This window comes from Pelophylax lessonae (genome assembly GCF_965119305.1).
Source record: "Pelophylax lessonae genome assembly, chromosome: 4".
Lineage (NCBI taxonomy): Eukaryota > Metazoa > Chordata > Amphibia > Anura > Ranidae > Pelophylax > Pelophylax lessonae.
Genome location: NC_138771.1, coordinates 316039726 through 316061831, shown reverse-complemented (window position 1 = coordinate 316061831; position 22106 = coordinate 316039726). Strand labels below are relative to the sequence as shown.

Sequence of the window (22106 nt, the reverse complement as noted above, 5' to 3'; positions counted from 1 at the left end):
TTGTTTCCACTGAGCGGAACGGTTTGGGTCGGTACAGTTTGGAAAGGTTGGAATGGTCCGGCCTATTCAGGTGAGCGTTTCCACTGCAAGTCAGACTGCCAGGGGCCATGCGGGGTTTACACCAAAAACGGTGTTTGTTTTGCGCTTTCGTTTGACATGAACATTGACGTTTTCCTGTCCGCCAATCAGTGGAATGTATCATGTGACGCCAGTAGCTCCACCCTAACCGTACCGTACCATTTCCTATGGCCCTACATCTGAAGGAGGACCACGAATGGTGCGGTTTGGTTCGGTTGTATAGGCCACTTTCATAATGGAAACACTCAAAATAGCGTACCGTACCGAACGGACCCCAACCGATCCGATCAGTGGAAACAAGGCATAATAGATAGGGCCTGACTTTGGATAACATAGATTACAGGCAATTTTTTTTAAAGAAAAAATGGTGGTAATTCGTAAACAAGTCTGTCTAACAAAGAGATGTTGCTAGGTCCTTTCCACCTAGACAAAAAATAGTGAAGAGTGTAAAACATTCTTTACAGGCAGTGAAAATGATGCAAAAACTACTTTCAAACATCAATCTGAAACATTAATTTCAGTGTCTTCAGGGAGGTAAGAGAGGCACCAACATGTCTATAGCAACATTAACAAAAATAATCTTCCTTTCTTTCACTTCTTATAATTCAATTCCCAAGTTTTCTGTTGTCTAATTGCATAGCAATGTAATCTCAGCCAAAGCACACATCATTCCAGAGGTTTACACAGACATCCCAGCCTTTGTTACCCTAGGCTAAAATACAACCGCTTTTGTCTGATATAATAGTTGAAACACAGTGCTGTATGAAATCCGCGTGCAGACAATTTAATCAGTTGTATCTCATAATTTGTAACAGTTTGCAAAATGCCAAAATATGGAAGAATGATAAATGAATGCTGAAAATGGCAGCACATATTTTGTGTTAAATCTAATTGCAGGTTAACTCCTAATAAGTACCACATTTCCAACGGGGCAATCAGCAATCTTGCTGAACAAGAGCTGTGGGATAATCTATAAGTAGACCAGCCTTTTTTCAACCAGAGTGCCCAGGCAACCTGTGGTGCCTTCAGGTTTGTTCAGAAGTGCCTTGGCAAAATGCCTAAAAATTGCCCAGAAATTGTATACAAGCCAGAGGGTGGATGAAGCCTGCCTTTTAGTTACACAAAGCTCCAGGTTTTCATTGTGCACCATCACAACCTTCCAGCCGCCAGCATCTTAACAACCATCATGACATCATCGGTTGCTAAGGACATCAGCCACTTGCACAGGGTCCTTGTTTGTCCCTCTCCTGCCCTTTTTTGTAAGCACTGGGGTCACATTAGCTGAGTGAGAAGAGAAACATTGGAATACTAGTCAGTACCAGTGTGTAAAGCTGTATTTGTTTTGGAAGAATAAATCACCTCTAAAGGCCCGTACACACGAGTCGAAATTCGGCCGGGAATTTTCGTCCAACGTCCGATCTGCCGATTTTCGGCTTGTTAGTATGATGCTTCCGACAACCGACTCCGACTTTTCGGCCGAAAAAAATCTGGTGTGCAGGCTATAAAATTTTTGTCCTCCGTCAAAACACGTCCGATTTTCGTGCAGTCAGTACAGATTTTGACAGGGAAAAATCTTATGAGCAAGACTAGGCATGCTCAGAGAAGAAAGAACACAAAGAAAGCAATCCAACACATGACATCACTTCTGAAGTAGAATTCTGTCGTGCGGGAAAATTTGTGTGCAGTCTATAGCACATTACAACCAACAAAACACCACTCTGGACAAAAGATGGACGACCGGTCGGCGGAAATTCGTTGTGTGTGTACGAGGCTTAAGGTTGGGTGTCCTACATTTCTGAATGTTGCTTCCTTATGTAAAGCTATTACTTTAGTTTATGTATTAGAATGTAGTGCCTCGAGATAGTGCAGAAGTTTAAAGGGCGCCTTGGCTGAAAAAGGGTTGAGAAAACACTGAACTAGCCAAAGAACCTGAAGTGTGAATCAATTTTCCAGACTTTGCTTATCTCCACTTTCTATAAATTGCTATAGCTCTACTGAAGATGAACTATGATGATTGTGGGTCAGTTTTTAATTTTAGGTTTATACTTTTTTAAACTGTTTTATATCAGATTTTTTTACTGTACAGAATATATAAACTCACAATTAGGCAGCAGCAGGTGCTTGCGGCTGTCTGAATACAACATAAATACAAGATTCCTTCATTGAGTCAGAATGTTTTAGGTAGGATAAAAAAAAAAAAAAAAAAAAAGAAAAAAAAAAAAGAAAAATGCGCACTGCTTTTTCTGGGCCCTACTATAGGTATAAACAACAAATAACACACATATGTTGTATCTCCACGCTTGTCAGGAGTAGAATATTTTATTTTGGATTGTTTTTTGGTGATGGGTCTTGGTATTGCCAAAAATCATATAGATATATTTTGAAAAAGGTTTCTGTTTTTCCTATTTTGGGCCAGTTTTCCATGAACAAAAATCAGGAGAAATCTACTAACATCTACATACCACCTAATGACGGCTAAATTTGTCCTTAAAAAAAGGTTTAATTCACATGGATACACTAAAAAGTTGCAAATATACACTATATTACTAAAAGTATTAGGACGCCTGCCTTTACACGCACATGAACTTTAATGGCGTCCCAGTCTTAGTCCATTAGGTTTAACATTAAGTTGGCCCACCCTTTGCAGCTAGAACAGCTTCAACTCTTCTCGGAAGGCTGTCCACAAGGTTTAAGAGTGTGTCTACGGGAATGTTTGACCATTCTTCCAGAAGCACATTTGTGAGGTCAGGCACTGCTGTTGGACAAGAAGGCCTGGCTTGCAGTCTTCCCTCTAATTCATCCCAAAGTTGTTCTATCGGGTTGAGGTCAGGACAGTCAAGTTCCTCCACCCCAAACTCATCCATGTCTTTATGGACCTTGCTTTGTACACTGGTCATAATTATTTGGTGGAGGAAGATTATGGTGTGGGGCTGTTTTTCCAGGGGTTGGGCTTGACCCCTTACTTCCAGTGAAGTTTGGGAATGGCCCCTTCCTGTTCCAACATGACTGCACACCAGTGCACAAACAAGGTTTTTAAGGGGTTAAAGTCTTACTACTGACATCTCCAGAAACTGAAGGTAATCTCTCCAATCGAGATGTTGACCCACAGTAAGGCAAAAAAAAAAAACCCTATAAAGGCATGGTCCAATTTGCTCAGAAAAATCCTCCCTGATCATGGATCAACAATCTCTGGTGTTACTACCTATAAATGTTAATATCCAGTTATATTTTGTGCATTTAGGAATGCACCCAGCTTTTTTGTTTTAAAAAATCTACTGAGCTGGCCAGAACTAGTACCAGAGGGAGTCTATTTCACATTTTTACAGCTCTTACTGTGAAGAAGCCTTTCTATATGTTAAGGTTAAATCCCTTTTCTCTAGAGATAAAGAGTGCCCCCCTTGTAATGGCCTTAAAGTGATAACTGTGCACTAAAAATGGGTTTTGGCGTGTTCGGGATCCCACCTGCCCGATCCTGCCAGGAAGCCGACATTGCACAGGCTAATCACAGGCAGTGAGACATTTCCTGGTCCGCAGCTGCAAAGATTGGGAAATGTTTCACTGCCTGCGATTGGCCGTGTGCAGTGTCGGCTTCCTGGCGGGATCCCGAACACGCCGGAGCCCATCTCTACTCTAAACCATGTTTACTATTTCGACCCTTTATTTATTTATACACGCTGATCATATGCCTCCTTGATTGCCTATTCTCAAGAAAGAATTGTTTAGTTCAGCTAATCTTTCCTCATAGCTGAGCTCCTCCATGCCTTTATCAGTTTTTGTTGTCCTTCTCTGCAGTTCCTCCAGTTCCCCAATATCACTTTTTTTAAACTGGTTCCCAAAACCGAACTGCACGTTTCAGAGGAGGTCTCACTAACCTAATATGTAATGAAAAATCCCAGCCACCTTGTGTGTATATAAACCTATAAGAATAAGGCGTTTTTTCAATTTAAAAAAATGAGTTACTCTAGTTTACATAAAGAAAATACCATCTACATACTGTTTGTATCTAAACACTAATATAAACAACCACTTCAGCAGTCATCAGAAACTGACACTTCTGGGAGTGTCGATTCTTGATTCCCCTACTGCTCTTTGAGGCTCCCCCCTCTCTGGCCCCTACGTCACTAAAAGAACACAGTGGTAATTTAGGGGTGGGTGAGCTTTCATTTTAGAAACAGTCACTTTAATGCTCCATGCACACTGGGCATTTGCCCAGCTCTTATGAACGCCTTTTCTCCTGGCAGTTTGGGCGTTCATTCATTTCAATTGGCCATTGAAACAAATGGACGCTCAAGCAATTTAGGCATTCATTTCAATTGGCCTTTGACACAAATGGACGATCAAGCAGTTTGGGGCGTTCATTCATTTCATTTGGTCATTGAAACAAATGGACGATCAAGAAGTTGGGGCGTTCATTCATTTCAATTGGCCATTGAAACAAATTGATGATCAAGCAGTTTGGGCGTTCATTTATTTTAATTGGCCATTGACACAAATGGACGCTCAAGCAGTTTGGGCATTCATTCATTTCATTTGGCCATTGAAACAAATGGACGATCAAGAAGTTTGGGCATTCATTCATTTCATTTGGCCATTGAAACAAATGGACGCTCAAGCAGTTTGGGCGTTCATTCATTTCAATTGGCCATTGAAACAAATGGACGCTCAAGCACTAAAAGCACCAAGTATTAACGAGTGTCTAGACGCATTTAAACACATCAGATATTTTTTCTGCCAAAACACTCCTCTCTTGATCGCACTGGCTCTGGGTATTTTTATTCTGCCTCTAAATGCTCCTGCCTCTAAACACCCGTCAATACCTACATGCGCTATGACACCTAGTCTAACATGAAGAGGTGTTTAGAAGCAGGGAAAAAAAGTAAAACGCCCTTAGCATTTTTGATGCCCAATGTGCATGAGGCCTTATAGGCGTCATATGATTCAGATAAAAGAATCACTTTCTAGTAAAAGATGACAAGTTATTCTGTCTACTCCCAGGAAGGCTGTAAATGCAATGACTCATGCATATCATCAGTCTGTGCATGTGTCTGCGAGTGCCTATAGACATACCTGTCACTACTCCTTTACCCTTTATCTATTCATTTATGCTACAGGATACTATGCAACTATGCTAGTGGCATTTTGTGACGAAGTATAGATTCTCCACATTCTTAGTACCAAACTGTTGACTTTGTAACAAATTGTTGATTTTGCTGCTCTGCGGTTTCCACAGATTATCAGGAAATAAAAAAAAAATAAAACGATTTTTTAATGGTGAGCGTATTTTCCACAGTACATACACAACTTGGTAATTGATACAGTATATAGGATGTACAGCACTAAATAACATTTTTTAGACTAATGTGTTTGGAAGAAGACAAAGGCCAGATGGATATTCAGGTATGATCCTGACAATCTCAGGCATGCCAGTCAGCATTTTATCCAAACACGAGCCACTGCATTGGGTAACTATTCATGTTTAAAAGAGAAGTATGGGGTTTGGTGTTATTTCCTATTTATACTTACCTAGGTTGATGCTGCATCTGTCCCCTGGGGCCCCTCACTGAGAACCAAGCGATCAAACACCACTGATCGCTCAGTTCTGACGGCTCCCCGAGCAGAGAGCTGCTGACTGTCAGTCACTGGCTCTCTGCTGTGCTCCCTTCTCGCTCATCGGAGGGCTGAGCTGTGGAGGGACGGGGAGCAGCCGACTCGCTGAGAGGCTGAGCCGGGTGTCAGTCCAGGCACCTGGCGGATCCAGACTCCGTGGTCATGATGACGGGGAGCCTGGTCCGACATCTGTGACTTCAGCAGAGAGCGGACTTCAGACCGCTCTCTGCTGTAAACGGGTCACAGGAGTGCAAAACAAACTGCACTTCTGTGATCCATAGGAGCTTTGGCTTAACATCTCCTTTAAGGTAACCTAATTCAGGGCAGAATGATAGAATCTCTTCTTAGCTCATCCTTTTACCCACTTATACTCACTTTTACCTTCTGCCCCTGAAGCTTGGTTGCTCTGTCAAAATTGCCACAAATACCCAGTAATTCCAGGTATGAATGTGACCTTACAGGATGCAGTGCTTTAGGCGTCAGAGGTCAAATACCCAGCTCATATGCTGCCACCCGATAAAGAGAACAGATCTGGCATCAACCCTGTTTAACCACTTAAGCCCCGGAAGATTTTACCCCCTTCCTGACCAGGGGGTATTTTGCGATTCGGCACTGCGTGACTTTAACGGACAATTGCGCGGTCGTGCGACGCTGTACCTAAACGAATTTGACGTCCTTTTTTTCCCACAAACAGAGCTTTCTTTTGGTGGTATTTGATCACCTGTGCGATTTTTTGATCACGCGCTATAAACAAAAAAAGAGCGTCAATTTTTCAAAAATAACAATATTTTTCACATTTTTTTATATGAAATTCCCCCCAAAAAAAAAGTAAAAATCAAAATTTTTTAAAATTTTCGGCCAATTTGTTTTATGCTACATATGTTTGGTAAAAAAAATCCCAAAAAGCGTATTTTGATTGGTTTGCGCAAAAGTTATCGCGTTTACTAACAAAGGGAAAGATTTTTGTCATTTTTGTTGTTTTTTTTTTAACGCGTAATGGCGGCGATCTGCGATTTTTTTTGCGGTACTGCGACATTGGGGCGGACAGATCGGACCCTTGACTGACATTTGTGACACTTTTGGGGTTACCAGTGACATTTCTACAGTAATCAGTGCTATACATATGCACTGTTACTGTAAAAATACACTGGTTGTGAAGGGGTTAACTTTATTTGGAAGGGAGGGGCTGTGTGTATCCCTAGGGGCGTGCTTTCTACTGTGATTGGCTGTGGCTTGAGCTGTAAGGACACTGATCAACGGATCTACATACTAGATCCGTTTTATCAGTGTCTTTACAGCGAGGAGAATGACAGGCAGCTTGTTTACACAAGCTGCCTGACTTTCTCCCTCTCCCCCGCCGATCGCCGAGTGACCGGCGGACATCGGGTCCGCTGGTCACACGCGCGGGGGGGTCCGTGACCACGCGGGAGCGGGAGCGCGCCTCCGGGGGCGCGCGCTCGCTCCCTAGACCCTCACAAGCTAGTGACGTAGCCCTACGTCACTTTGCCTGTGAGGGGCTGACTGCCGACGTAGATCGGCGTTAGGCAGTCGGCAAGTGGTTAAAGTCGAACTCTGGGATAAGCAAATATTGTCTAAATATAAAAGAGACCTGGGTATTATTACTTGAATCTTGGAGGATTTTGTATATTTGTTCCAGATCTGTGCAGTAATCCAGTAAAACTTTTACTCTATGCTTCCTAAAATAAAGACCGGTCACTGCTGCGCTCTCTCCGTGCGGGATGACTGGTCCTGTCTCTGCCCCCTCCTGTAGTTGTTTTACAGGTAGCCTGTAGTGGGGTCAACCTCTTGGGCCGCTCCCACAGCTCTGCTCTGTGCAGCACAGTCATGATGACACTGCAACTTTAACAAGGTGATACCTATGTTTGCAAATGCACTTGGTATACACAAAATGTATATTTTGATTTACAGTTATTCCTTTGTGGCTACTAAAGAATATAATTAAATGACATTTTTGTGACCAGAGTCCAGCTTTAAGCTTGAACACTATCTGACAGCTCACTGAGCTGCAGGGAAGTGTGGTGATGGGGAGTATAAATGTGTGAAATCGCCCTGAATGACAGAGTCTTAGGGCTTAAAGTGATATTAAAGGCTTAGTTTTTTTACAAAAAAAAAAACAAAAACAAAAAACAAACATGTGAGTGCCGGTTCACACTGGGGCGACCTGTGAGGCGACCTGGTCGCCTCACAGGTCGCCGCAGGTCGCCTCCCATAGGGAAGCTGCGGACCCGTTCTAATAGGAGCGACACAAGTCGCTCCGACCTAGAAAAAGGGTCCGGAGCTTCTTTGGGGTGACCTGGAGGCGACCGCCATAGAATTCAATGTTATGAAGTCCGTGGCGGCCGCTCCGAGGTAGCGGCGCGCTGCTCGCACCGCGACCTCGGAGGTCGCGGTGCGAAGTAGCGTCGCCCCTATGTGAACGGGGGCTGATACTTACCTATTCTGTGTAAAGGGTTTGCACAGACCAGCCCAATCCTCCTTTTCTCGGGTTCCCTGCTGGTGCTCTAGGCTGCTCTCCCTTGCTATGGGGGCACTTGCGCCCTGCTCCGTGTGTCCATAAGACTCGCCCCCACTCCCTTCTCACTGGCTGTGATTGACAGCAGAGGAAACCAATTGCTCCCGCTGCTGTGTATCCAATTAGGAGGAAGAGACCCAGGAAAGCAGCAGCTCTAGTGCCCAGTGCTAGATTGTGATCAGGCTCAGGTAAGTATTTGAGGAGGGGGAGGGGGGATGCATTGTGAAGGTTTTAGGATTCCCCCCTTCATGACCAGACCACGGCACTGCGTTACTTTAACTGACAATTGCATGGTCATGCACAGCTGTACATAAATTAGATTTAAAAAATAATAATAATTCTCCCAAAAATAAAGCTTTCTTTTGGTGCGTTTTTTTTATTTTTTAGTGCTATAAGCAAAAAAAAGACAATTCTGAAAAAAAAAAAACAATATTTTTTCCTTCTGCTCTAAAACATATCCATAAAATAAAAAAAAACAATAATTTTCTTCATACATTGAGGCCAATATGTATTCTGCTACATATTTTTGGTAAAGAAAAATCTTTACACTACTTTGCTCATTAAGTTTATTTGTTGCCTAATCCTTTCAATTATCTTTGTTTGTCATCAGAAAACATAGAAGAGAATTAGCAAAACGGTTACAACACACAGACTGAGGTCCTGATACTTGTGATAAGTTGAAACTATTTTTACACCATACATGGTCAGTTTGTGACATGAATTAGTATCATGCAGAAACTTAGGTACACCCTTCCTTTAACTGGTCAGTGCTTTTTCCCTTAAGCCTAGTCGGCCAATGTGTACTGCAGTCAGTCCAACAGAAACCGGTCTTTGGGGCATGATCCATAAAGGTCTGCCGATCGGTTCCCAATCAGTACTCTCGGTCAATGGCTCAGAGCGCTGGCTGACCAGAGTGTTCTGGCGGGGGGCCGCCCCCCTGTCAGAACACAATAGCACAGCAGGGGAGATCACTCTACTAACAATATCACATGGTTAGTACAGCGGCTCCTCCAGAGCTGTCATTTTTTTTTTTTCATCCAGCTCTGCTGGGTTGAACAAAAAAAACTAGCAGTGTGTACCACACCTTAGTCTGCAATATCTGTAACACAGAGAAGTCAGCACCAGTAGCAGGTCCAAAAGACACAGGCTAGGTCTCTGGTGCCCAACTTGCGGCCTAAGGGTCACATGTGCCAGTTTGGTGTTTGAAGTGTGGCCGTTGGGCCTCAGTAGTCAACAGAGATAGCATTGATTTGTAAAGGGTCCCTTAAAGTGGTTGTAAACCTGAGACATTAAATATGAACAAAGCATATCCCTCTCTAGTGTGTGCTTATGTCAATCAAGAGCACTAAATGTCATTTCTGTCTGCTGCTTTGTTCCTCTGCTATCAGCATGAGTCACTTCTGACAAGTTTTCCTGACACCAAGAGAGAAAAGGAGATGGGAGGGAGCTCCAGCACACAGCCTGTGATTGACAGCATTAGCTCTGTTCCTGCTTTGTTCCTCTGCTATCAGCATGAGTCACTTCTGACAAGTTTTCCTGACACCAAGAGAGAAAAGGAGATGGGAGGGAGCTTCATCACACAGCCTGTGATTGACAGCATAAATAAAATTCAGTACTTTGAATAGCTGTAGAGAAAAGAAGACTGCAGATAAACAGGTACAACTCATGCAGGAAGATTTGTTTAATCTCTGTGTATCACCTGAGGCCAGTCACTTCACTGGGTATATGGAAAGCTTTACAACTCCTTTAATTGTAGTAAAGTCCAGTTGTTTCATGCCACATTTCCTTAGTCTCTAATGGTCTCCTACAGCATGACTTCAGTCTCTAACCACTTCAGTAGAACAAGCTCTGACCATTTCTTCTAGTATGTCTTCAGTCTAACATATTTTGTAGCATTAGTGTCCTTTAAAGCGGAGTTCCACCCTGGGACATTTTTTTTTTAATAAAAATACCCCCGAGACAGTCAGGGCTTGTGCATTCCACAATGGCTAGCCTCTGATCTGTCCTGGGTCGCACTTACCTGCAATAAGGAATACTTACCTTGAAAATGTATTATCCAGCGCTGCCATCTCAGGTGTGGGCAGCTTGAAGCCAGCGCGATCCTCTTCTGTGTCCTCTTCCGTCTTCTTCGGTCCCCCGCCGTCACTTCCGGTGCCTCAGCGTCATCCCTGCACAGCTTCTGGGCATGCCCAGAAGCTGTTTAGCAAGGTATGACGGCGCCCGCACCGGAACTGTCGTCGGGGCCGGTGCAGGCGCATTGATTCCTGGGAGCGATGACGTTCAGCTCCCAGGAATCATTGCAAAGCCAGGAAGAGACGAATCGCCGTGGCCGCCGAGGGGAGGAAGAGGAAGTAAGGTAAGTATATTATCTTCTAAACCAGGTAAGTAAAAAAAATAAAAAAAATTGCGATTATCCATTTGTTTTTCAGGTGACCCGGAGCGAGAAGATGGAGGTAAGTTTAATTTTAGGGTGGAACTCCACTTTAACACAGGCTTGCAGTATGGCAAACTCTGTTTTGCTCAGTGGGGATCAAACCACCGATCCCTACTGAGCAGGCAGGTGACAGCTTCGTCTCCGCTCTGTGTGCAGAGATAGAGCTGTCAGATCCCCACTCTCCTATACGGGGGAGCGGATGAAAGTGGTCTGCCTGTCCTCCAGACAGATGGAAAATAGGGTTTCCATCCATCTGGATTTCACAGACAGGATCGGAACGGATAGCAGCGGGTGTGAGCGGAGATGCCTCCGCTGACATCCGCTGCCCCATAGAGGTGCATGGAGCATCTGATCAGGTCTGCCTGAAAAACTGACAGGCGGTCCTGATCGGAAAGCCCGTGTGAAAGGGGCCTTACATGTAAAAAAAATGATATGTGACCCTTTGCAGACATTAGAAGCCACATTTTAAGAACCCATTTAACCTTGCAAGTTGACAACCACTTGACTAGGTCTTCTAACCTCATCTAGCCATGTAAGCACTGTAATGCAACTACAGACTGTGACAAACCCTACTACAACAGGATAAAAGCATGATGAAAGCAAATTGCAGTAGTTGGAAATATGATTCTACCCCTATTTCTCACTCCTACTCCCCCATACATAACCCAAGCACACTACTCTTGTCTGGGCAGGACCTCCCCCGAAACAAGGGCAGAGCAAAATGCTTAGCGTGAAGGGAAATGATTGTCTGAACATGGCACAGAAGCAAAATCAACACAGTTAAGGAACAAAAGCCGCCCCACCCAGGGAGGAGGGTGTGAAGTGAATGTCAGAGACTCAGGCTTTTCAGCCCCCCACCAGGCTACTCCAAACTAAAAAAAAACTCGAGTGACCTGTGAACATAACATCAGACCTCCACCCATGGTTCTATACTTATCACTGACGCCCATCCAGCTGCCTAGAGTCACATACTGCCTCGCACGTCAGTCTCAGAGCTTCAGGCTGTTCACCCTTCTAATACCAAGATGGAACCTGTTCCCAAAAAGGCAGCGGCTGATATAATGTCACTAGAGCAGCCTTAGCTAACCCTTGGCTCTCCAGCCATCTCTCCACTACAAGTCTCAGCAGGCCCTGACAATATGCCTCCAAAAGTTGCAGTAGGACCAAAATCAAACATTCATATTGGGGCTGATTAAAGCCTCGTACACACGCACAGATTGTTGGCCGTAAATTGTCGGTCAACGTCCGATCGGCCGATTGTCGGCTTGTCAGTATGATGCTTCCGACAACCAACTGCGAATTTTCGGCCGAACAAAATCTGGTGTGCATGCTATAAAATTTTTGTTGGCCATCAACAGAACGGCCGATTGTTCCTCAGTCAGTACAGATTTCGGCAGACAAAAATCAGATGAGCAAGACTGGGCATGCTCAGAGAAGAAAAAACACACGGAAAGTAAACCAGAACATGACATCACTTCTGAAGTTGGCTTTTGTTGGCCAACAAAAGTCCAGTGTAAAGCCCCGTACACACGTACCGATGGTCGGCATACAAATGTTCCTCTTTTCTCCCCGGGATGTCGGTGTCTGTTGAAAAGTGCAAAGACAGCACAAGGACAGCACAAGAATTTTGTCTGCAGACTTCAGCTGACTGCAGAAGTGATGTCATGTAATGGTTAACTTTCCCTGTGTTTTTAATTTTCTGAGCATGCCCAGTCTTGCAAATCTGCGGTCTGTCGGCCGAATTCTGTACTGACAGGCGAACAATCGTCCGTTCTGGTGTCCGCAGACAAAAATTTTCATGTTTGCACGAAAGACTTTTGTCCGCGGATTGTGCGCAGACATCTGTCGGAGGCACCATACTAACACGCGTACAATCGGCAGATCTTTCGTCCGCCGACGTTTGTATGCCGACGATCGGTACGTGTGTACGGGCCTTAAGTCTAGAGCACATTTCAACCAACAAACAACACTGGACAAAAGACGGCCGATCGGTCGGCCAACAATCTGTGTGTGTGTGTACGAGGCGTTACTTAACAGGCTGTTCATTTTGCAAGGGAAGTTGCACTTTGCAAGACAATTTTCTCCCAAAGCTTAGTGAAGGCGGTGACGTTTAAAAAATACCCAATCACACGGAAGGAGAATAAAAATTAAAAAAAAAATAGGATTTTGCTTGCATATGATTGAATGATGGAAGTCAGTTTGACTTCATTCACTAAAGCCAGCCCTAGATGGAGCGATTTTCTTTCCTGCACCCACAGTCAGTGTTGATGGGGGAATCCCTCCCGCAGAGCCATTGTGTTCTCCCAGCGTGGGGAACCATCCCACACAGTGATTATTGCCAGCGGCTATCGCATGAAAAATCCAACATGCTGGTTGTAGCCAAGTTGATCAATCGATTAACTAGGGTTCACTCAGCCTGCCTATACGTGGTTTGAATTATATCCCTATTGAACCGACCGAGATTTGAACCGCCTACAGCTGGCTTAAGCTCTGGGGAAAATTGCCTTGCAAAGTGAATAGCCTTTAGTAAGGCTACATTCACATTATCAGGTCTCCAAAGCTTTCCAGGGCGCAACTTTGATGCGACTTTTGTAACGATTTTGTTCCAACTTTACATTCTATGGTATTAAAGTCGCACCAAAGTAGTGCAGACACCTTTTTAAAGTCGCAGGGATCTGAACGGTTGCCATTGAAAAGAATGGGGTGCAATTTGTCATGCAACGTTGATGCCCAAAGTCACATGAATGAAGCCTAAATCAACCATATTGTCTTCATCCACTGGGACTGTGTTGATGGAAGAATCCCTCCCACAGAGACCGGGGGGGGGGGGGGGTGTTACTGGCAATAATCGCATGAAAAACCTGAAATTCCGGTTGTACCCAGGTTGCTTGATCGATCGGGAACATTTAGCCTGCCCATGTATGGTTTGAATCTTGGCTGGTCCCCGCTGAACCGACCAAGATTCAAACTGTATTGCCAGCTTGAGCTATGAGGAAACTTCCCTTGCAGAGTGCTACTACCCTTGCAAAGTGAATAGCCTATTTGCCTTTACCTTTAGTAAATTAACCCCACTCAGCCTGCCCATGTATGATTTGAATCTTGGCTGGTCCCTGCTGAACCGACCAAGATTTGAACCGTATTGCCGGCCTGAGCTATGGGGAAACTTCCCTTGCAAAGTTCTACTACCCTTGCAAAGTGAATAGCCTATTTGCCTTTAGTAAATTAACCCCACTCAGCCTGCCCATGTATGATTTGAATCTTGGCTGGTCCCTGCTGAACCGACCGAGATTCAAACTGTATTGCCAGCTTGAGCTATGGGGAAACTTCCCTTGCAGAGTGCTACTACCCTTGCAAAGTGAATAGCCTATTTGCCTTTAGTAAATTAACCCCACTCAGCCTGCCCATGTATGATTTGAATCTTGGCTGGTCCCTGCTGAACCGACCAAGATTCTAACCATATTGCCGGCTTGTGCTATGGGGAAACTTCCCTTGCAGAGTGCTACTACCCTTGCAAAGTGAATAGCCTATTTGCCTTTAGTAAATTAACCACATTGTCTTCATCAAGCATAAAACGACTATTGTTGCCAATATTTTGAAATTAGGAAAATTCTCCACCAAGCACACTTGAACAAAAAATAAATCAGACCATTTCATTATAATATGATGCTGATTAATGTTTGCAGTATCATACAGGATTTACTGTACGTAGTGCCAACACAGCTCTTTACAATATAAAGAGTTACAAAACAATCCAATACAAGAGGGTTAGGAGGGCCCTGATCATGAGAGCTTACAATCTAAATCCTCTATTTATCCTAGATAGATTTTTTTTTACTTTTTTGTTTAAAAACAAAAAAAATCTTATCATTTAACTTTTAGTCCCTGTTAACACCGGCATGACTTGTCATTAGACAGGTCCAAATCGCATGACAAGTCGCACACTATTGTCGGCAATGGAACTGCTCAAATCGGTGCGATGTCGACTTTGCGGTGCCGCACCGACTTGAAAAAGTAGTGCCTGCACTATTTTTGGCGATTTCAGGTGCGACTTGTGCATGATGTCAGCCAAGTCGCACCAGAAGTCGCACTGACAGGCGGCCTCGTAATCAAGTGAAGTCGCATGATTTCAAAGTCGGATTTGGTGTGAACAAGGGCTTAAAAAAAGGCAAGCGCTGAATCTAGCCTTCAGAAAAAAAAAAAAAAAAAGGTGATTGCTGTTTATTAAGTTACATCTGAGAAAGCAGAAACTTTTGTACCATCATGTTGAGATCCGAGACACTACACATCACCTGTGGAACTACAAGTCCCAGCATGCAGGTTTTTAACTGGGTCACCATCTTGGACCCTACGGTTTATTGCCAAGAACAAATCTACATCACTTGCAGCATCAGCTGTTCCATATCAAAAAAAAAAAGTAGCCTACAGTTTTTCTTTCCTGTAAAACAGACAGACCCCCCTTCCTTGTGTGTCATGGAAATAGGAATCTCTGCTTCAAGGAATTCCTGTCATGAAACAGGATACACACAATCTATTTTTCTTGCAGCATTCCTATTAGTGGAACTTTTACAACGTTTAACCCGGCGCTTGCTGAAGTGTCCCAGGATGCGGAGCACAGCGGTCGATCGATCAGACGTGATTCATGGCAGAAGACTTTACAGCCAGAGGGCAATCTCTCTGCAAAAGTTGTCTGTCCCCAGGAAACCTTCAAGGTCATTCTCAGGTGCGGTTCGAATTTTCGGGCCATGGGTGACCCTGGTGACATCACCCGGTTTGCATTAAAAATCAACGCAGCCGTACTATGGGATTGATTTACTAAAACTAGAGAGTGAAAAATCTGGTGCAGCTCAGCATAGGAACCAATCAGCTTCTAAGTTTTATTATTAAACCTTAAGCTGGCCATACATTATACAATTTTCTTTAGATTTACCTTCAACTATGTAGTACAAGGGCCTGCCTGCATACAAATTGAAAGTGTTTAGGTTTGACCTCATATTATATGGTTTTAGTGAATCTAAAGGAAAGTTGTACAAGAAAATGATATAGTGTATGGCCGGCCATAGTCAGTGGTGTCGCTATGGGGGTGCGCACCGCTGGCCATACACTATACAATTTTCCTGCATACAAATTGAAAGTGTTTAGGTTTGACCTCATATTATATGCTTTTAGTAAATCTAAAGGAAAATTGTACAAGAAAATGATATAAATGTATGGCCAGCCACGGTCAGTGGCGTCGCTATGGGGGTGCGCACCGCTGGCCATACACTATACAATTTCCTTGCATACACATTGAAAGTATTTAAGTTTGACCTCCTTTTATATGGTTTTGGTAAATCTAAAGGAAAGTTGTACAAGAAAATGATACAAATGTATGGCCGGCCATAGTCAGTGGTGTCGCTATGGGGGGTGCGCACCACTGGCCATACACTATACAATTTTCCTGCATACACATTGAAAGTGTTTAGGTTTGACCTCATATTATATAGTTTCGGTAAATCTAATGGAAATATGTATAAGAAAATAGCATAATGTAGGCTGGCCATACACTATACAATTTTCTTATTCAATTTCCTTTAGATTTACCTTCAACTAAGTAATGCAAGGCCCTGCCTTATTACATTCACATTAGAAGTGTTTCGGTTTGACCTTATATTATATGCTTTTGGTAAATGTAACGAAAATATGTGCAAGAAAATTGTATAATGTAGGTTGGCCATTAATTATACAATTTTCTAATTTCTTTTAGAGTTACCTTCAACTATGTAGTGCCAGGGCCTGCTTGATAACATGCAAATTGAAAGCGCTTAGGTTTGACCTTCTATTATATGGTTTTGGTGAATCTAAAGGAAAGTTGTACAAGAAAATTGTAGAATGTAGGCTGGCCATACACTATACAATTTTCTTATTCAATTTCCTTTAGATTTACCTTCAACTTAGTAATGCAAGGACCTGCTTGATTGAATACACATCGAAAGGGTTTAGGTTTGACCTCCTATTCTATGGTTTTGGTAAATCTAATGGAAAATTGTACAATGATTGTCCAGCCTTGTGTCCCGCACATACTATGAGAAAAACAGAAGAAAAATTCTGTACGAGGCAGGACCATTTGATTTTCGTATAGCGCATACACAACTTTTGACATCCGATTCCGACTTTGCAAACGAAAATTTCCGAAGGGTCAAACTCCAAAAATGTTTCTCATTAGTGAACAGAACGAACGATTTTTTAATTTTCGTAGGAGAAATAACGGGTATGAAAATACTGCGCATGTTCAGAAACAATAAAAAAAAACAAAACAAAAAAAAAAAAAGTTGTACAATAATTTTCATACAATTTTTCCATTCTCAGTTTCCAACTTGCTGTGAAACATAGTGGAAAAGTGGCTGATGGTTTACCCGATTTTCTTATAGTGTGTACCCCACAAGCTGAAGTTAGAAGCTGATTGGCTACCATGCATAGCTGCACCAGATTTTGCACTCTCCAGTTTTAGTAAATAAGCCCCAGTCAGCGCAGCCAATCAGATGCAGGGTATTCTGACAGCTAGCGGTGGGTTATTCGTCCACCCACGCACCGTGGATGGGGGAAAATCGATGGACTTTCTCTCATTCGATGTATAGGGCCAGCTTTGTAGTGGGAAGAGAGTCACACAGCAACAGAGAGGTGATCATTCAGCGGTTGCCAACTACAGAGTAGGATAAGAGGCACTCACCCGGGAGATGGAGAGCGGCATGTTAAAGTCCTTTCCCCCCTGAAGTCTGAACCCCCATGGGGCAGGACCGTCCAGAGTCACTTTGTATTCCTCCATGTCACCAATCTGCAGACAAGAAAGAAAGAGAGTGAGGAGACACTTCCATGGAATGTAGCCACTGGGGTGACCAGAGCTGGTGAACATTTGCAGCAATGTTAAAGTTTCTGATAAATAAAACCCCCCTTCCCATCCCATAGAAAGGTACAAGGTCACCCACTAGCAGCGCCTAGGACAGCTCCATACACCTCACACTGTCCCCCTGAGTCTCACCCAAGGCAGCAGGCGGAAGAAGGACAGGCTCCGAGTCCTGCCAGCTCTCCCCGGCTCCCAGCCTATATAAGGAGTGTAAGATGACACCCGGGCCGGGGCCGGGGGATCCAGGGAAATGAATCATGCTTTGCTTTGGGAGGGACCAGGGCTGGAGGAGCGCACACATTCCCAGCTCCTAACAAGGGGGAGTTTATGGAGGGCCGCATTCCTCACACTCTACCACACCGGCTTCTTCACACACGGACACTCACACTGCCTGCTGTATACACACACACTGACACACTGCCTGCACACACATGGACCCACACACTGGTACTGCCTATACAACACTGACACTGCCTGTACACACACTGCCTGTACACACACACACTGACACACTGCCTGCACACACATGGACCCACACACTGGTACTGCCTGTACACACACTGACACTGCCTGTACACACACTGCCTGCACACACACACACTGACACTGCCTGCACACACATGGACCCACACACTGCCTGCACACATACACTGGTACTGCCTGTACACACACTGACACTGCCTGTACACACACACACACTGACACTGCCTGTACACACTGACACTGCCTGTACACACACACTGACACTGCCTGTACACACACACACTGCCTGTACACACACACACTGACACTGCCTGTACACACACACACTGACACTACTTGTACACACACACACACTGACACTGCCTGTACACACACACACTGACACTGTCTGTACACACACACACACACTGACACTGCCTGTACACACACACTGACACTGCCTGTACACACACACTGACACACTGCCTGCACACACATGGACACACACACACTGCCTGCACACACATGGACCCACACACTGCCTGCACACACACTGGTACAGCCTGTACACACACTGACACTGCCTGTACACACACACACACACTGACACTGCCTGTACACACACACTGACACTGCCTGTACACACACACACTCACACTGCCTGTACACACACACTGACACACTGCCTGCACACACACACACTGAAACACTGCCTGCACACACATGGACCCACACACTGCCTGCACACACACTGGTACAGCCTGTACACACACTGACACTGCCTGTACACACACACACACTGACACTGCCTGTACACACACACTGACACTGCCTGTACACACACACACTCACACTGCCTGTACACACACACTGACACACTGCCTGCACACACACACACTGAAACACTGCCTGCACACACATGGACCCACACACTGCCTGCACACACACTGGTACTGCCTGTACACACACTGACACTGCCTGTACACACACACACTGACACTGCCTGTACACACACACTGAAACTGCCTGAACACACACACACTGACACTGCCTGTACACACACACTGACACTGCCTGAACACACACACACTGACACTGCCTGAACACACACACACTGACACTGCCTGAACACACACACACTGACACTGCCTGTACACACACACACTGACACTGCCTGTACACACACACTGACACTGCCTGTACACACACACACACGGACACTGCCTTCACATACACACATGGACACTGCCTGTACACACACACACGGACACTGCCTTCACATACACACACGGACACTGCCTGTACACACACACAAGGACACTGCCTGTACACACACACACACACGGGACACTGCCTTCACATACAGACACTGCCTACACACACAGGGACACTGCCTGTACACACACACACGGACACTGCCTGTACACACACAGGGACACTGCCTGCACACACACAGGGACAGTGCCTGCACACACACAGGGACACTGCCTGCACACACACAGGGACACTGCCTGCACACACACAGGGACACTGCCTACACACACACACACACACAGGGACACTGCCTACACACACACACACACATGGACACTGCCTACACACACACATGGACACTGCCTACACACACACATGGACACTGCCTACACACGGACACTGCCTACACACACACGGACACTGCCTGCACACACACACACATACACTGCCTACACACACACAGGTACACTGCCTGTACACACACACACACAGGGACACTGCCTGCACACACATACGCTGCCTGCACACACACAAGGACACTGCCTGCACACACACAAGGACACTACCTGCACACACACAGGGACACTGCCTACACACACACATGGGGACACTGCCTACACACACACGGACACTGCCTACACACACACACACACTGCCTACACACACAGGGACACTGCCTGCACACACACAGACACACATGGAAACTGTCTGTACACACATGGACAACGCCTGTACACACACACACACACACACAGGGACACTGCCTTCACATACACAGACACTGCCTGCACACACAGGGACACTGCCTACACAGACACTGCCTGCACACACATACACACACCTACGCTGCCTACACACACATATAGGGACACTGCCTGCACACACACAAGGACACTGCCTGCACACACACAAGGACACTGCCTGCAAACACACAAGGACACTGCCTGCACACACACACACAGGGGCACTGTCTGCACACTCACACAGGGGCACTGTCTGCACACTCACACAGGGGGCACTGTCTGCACACTCACACAGGGGCACTGTCTGCACACTCACACAGGGGCACTGTCTGCACACTCACACAGGGGCACTGTCTGCACAAACAGACACTGCCTGTACACACACATAGGGACACTGCCTGCAGATACACGGACACTGCCTACACACACAGGGACACTGCCTGTACACACACATGGGGACACTGCCTGCACACACACATGGACAGTGCCTACACACACACACACAGGGACACTGCCTGCACAGACACACACACGGACACTGCCTACACACACACACAGGGACACGGCCTGCACAGACACACACACGGACACGGCCTGCACAGACACTGCCTACACACACAGGGACACTGCCTGCACAGACACGGACACGGCCTGCACAGACACTGTCTACACACACACAGGGACACTGTCTGCACACACACACACGGACACTGCCTACACACACACACAGGGACACTGCCTGCACAGACACTGCCTACACACACAGGGACACTGCCTGCACAGACACACACGGACACGGCCTGCACAGACACACACACGGACACGGCCTGCACAGACACTGCCTACACACACACAGGGACACTGCCTGCACGCACGGACACTGCCTACACACACACACAGGGACACGGCCTGCACAGACACTGCCTGCACACACGGACACTGCATACACGCATACGAACACTGCCTACACACGGACACTGCCTACACACACAAACACTGCCTGCCATGGCACGGGTGCTGCTGACTGAGGGAGGCCAGCCTCACAACACATTATAGTCAGTTCAGTCAAAATTCACTTTCCCTCATGATTAACACAACACTCCCTGCACATGTACCATGCACCAAAAATGCTGACATACTAACTTGCAGTCAATATTTATAACAACATGAGGAAACAAAGGAAGATACATCCTTTTTATATTCTAAATATTGGTGCATTTACCAAATAATATTAATACATACACAGTGGTTAGCCCTTCTGCACTGGGGTCTTTGGTCTGAATTCCAGTCAGGACACAACCTGCATGAAATGTACATTTCTCCCTGCACTTGTAAGGGTTTCCTCCCACACTCCAAAGACAAGCTGGTAGGTTAAACTGATATTAAAGTGTTACTAAAGCCAGGACCCTGCATTTACTATATCTGGTCTCCCACAGTATACAGAACAGGGGATTGCAATCGTTTTAGTAAATATAAACTGCTAAATATATTTTCTCATCAGCAGTATATAGCAGTCTTGTGACTTCTATCAGTACTTAGTGAAGCTTGTAGGAGGAGTTTTCATACTGCACTGAGCTGTCCTATGTGCTGCAGCACCCTTGACACTGTGTCTGGACAGAGCCCATTGGCCCTGTGCTGATCACATGTGCTCTCCCAAGAAAAAATAAACTCTCTAGACATACACACCAAAACAAGCATGTGCAGCCTGACTCCAAAGGCTTTGTTTTTTTCTGGACATGTTCTGGAGTCAGTGGAAGAAGAGGAGGATGTTTGCATACAGAATCAAACAGCCTTTTTACACAATGCAGAGGATTAACCCCTGAGGTTTCACAGGGAGTATAACAAGCATGATTTACTGCATATACAGACTGATTTTATGGTTGTGGGTTTGGCAACACTTTAACAGCTTGCCAACTGCCCGCCGCAGTTTTACTGCAGCAGGCTGGCTTTGCTGCGCGAAACGACGTAGGGGTACATCGGTCGCGGGAGTGAGCTGGGGAGGCAAAAGTCGCTGCCGGTGGGCAGCGGGGATGCCGATCAACAGGACCGGCGGCCGCGATTGCTGTCGGGCACCCACGATCGCTCCCCGCTAACAGAGAAGGACGGTCAGCTGTT

The 22106-nt window shown here is 45.4% G+C and overlaps 1 protein-coding gene across 1 annotated transcript in view; it reads right to left on the bottom strand.

The window, feature by feature from the left end:
• The window catches only part of PDLIM7 (PDZ and LIM domain 7), a 182489-nt gene extending 164719 nt beyond the window's left edge, over positions 1–17770 (bottom strand). Inside the window, exons 1-2 of the mRNA XM_082254798.1 lie at positions 17615–17770; positions 17359–17463 (exon numbers count right to left, since the gene is read on the bottom strand). Coding sequence (XP_082110924.1) covers positions 17359–17454 — 96 coding nt within the window. The 5' untranslated portion in view covers positions 17455–17463; positions 17615–17770. The remainder of the gene's footprint in view (positions 1–17358; positions 17464–17614) is intronic.
• Positions 17771–22106: the final 4336 nt, after the last annotated feature.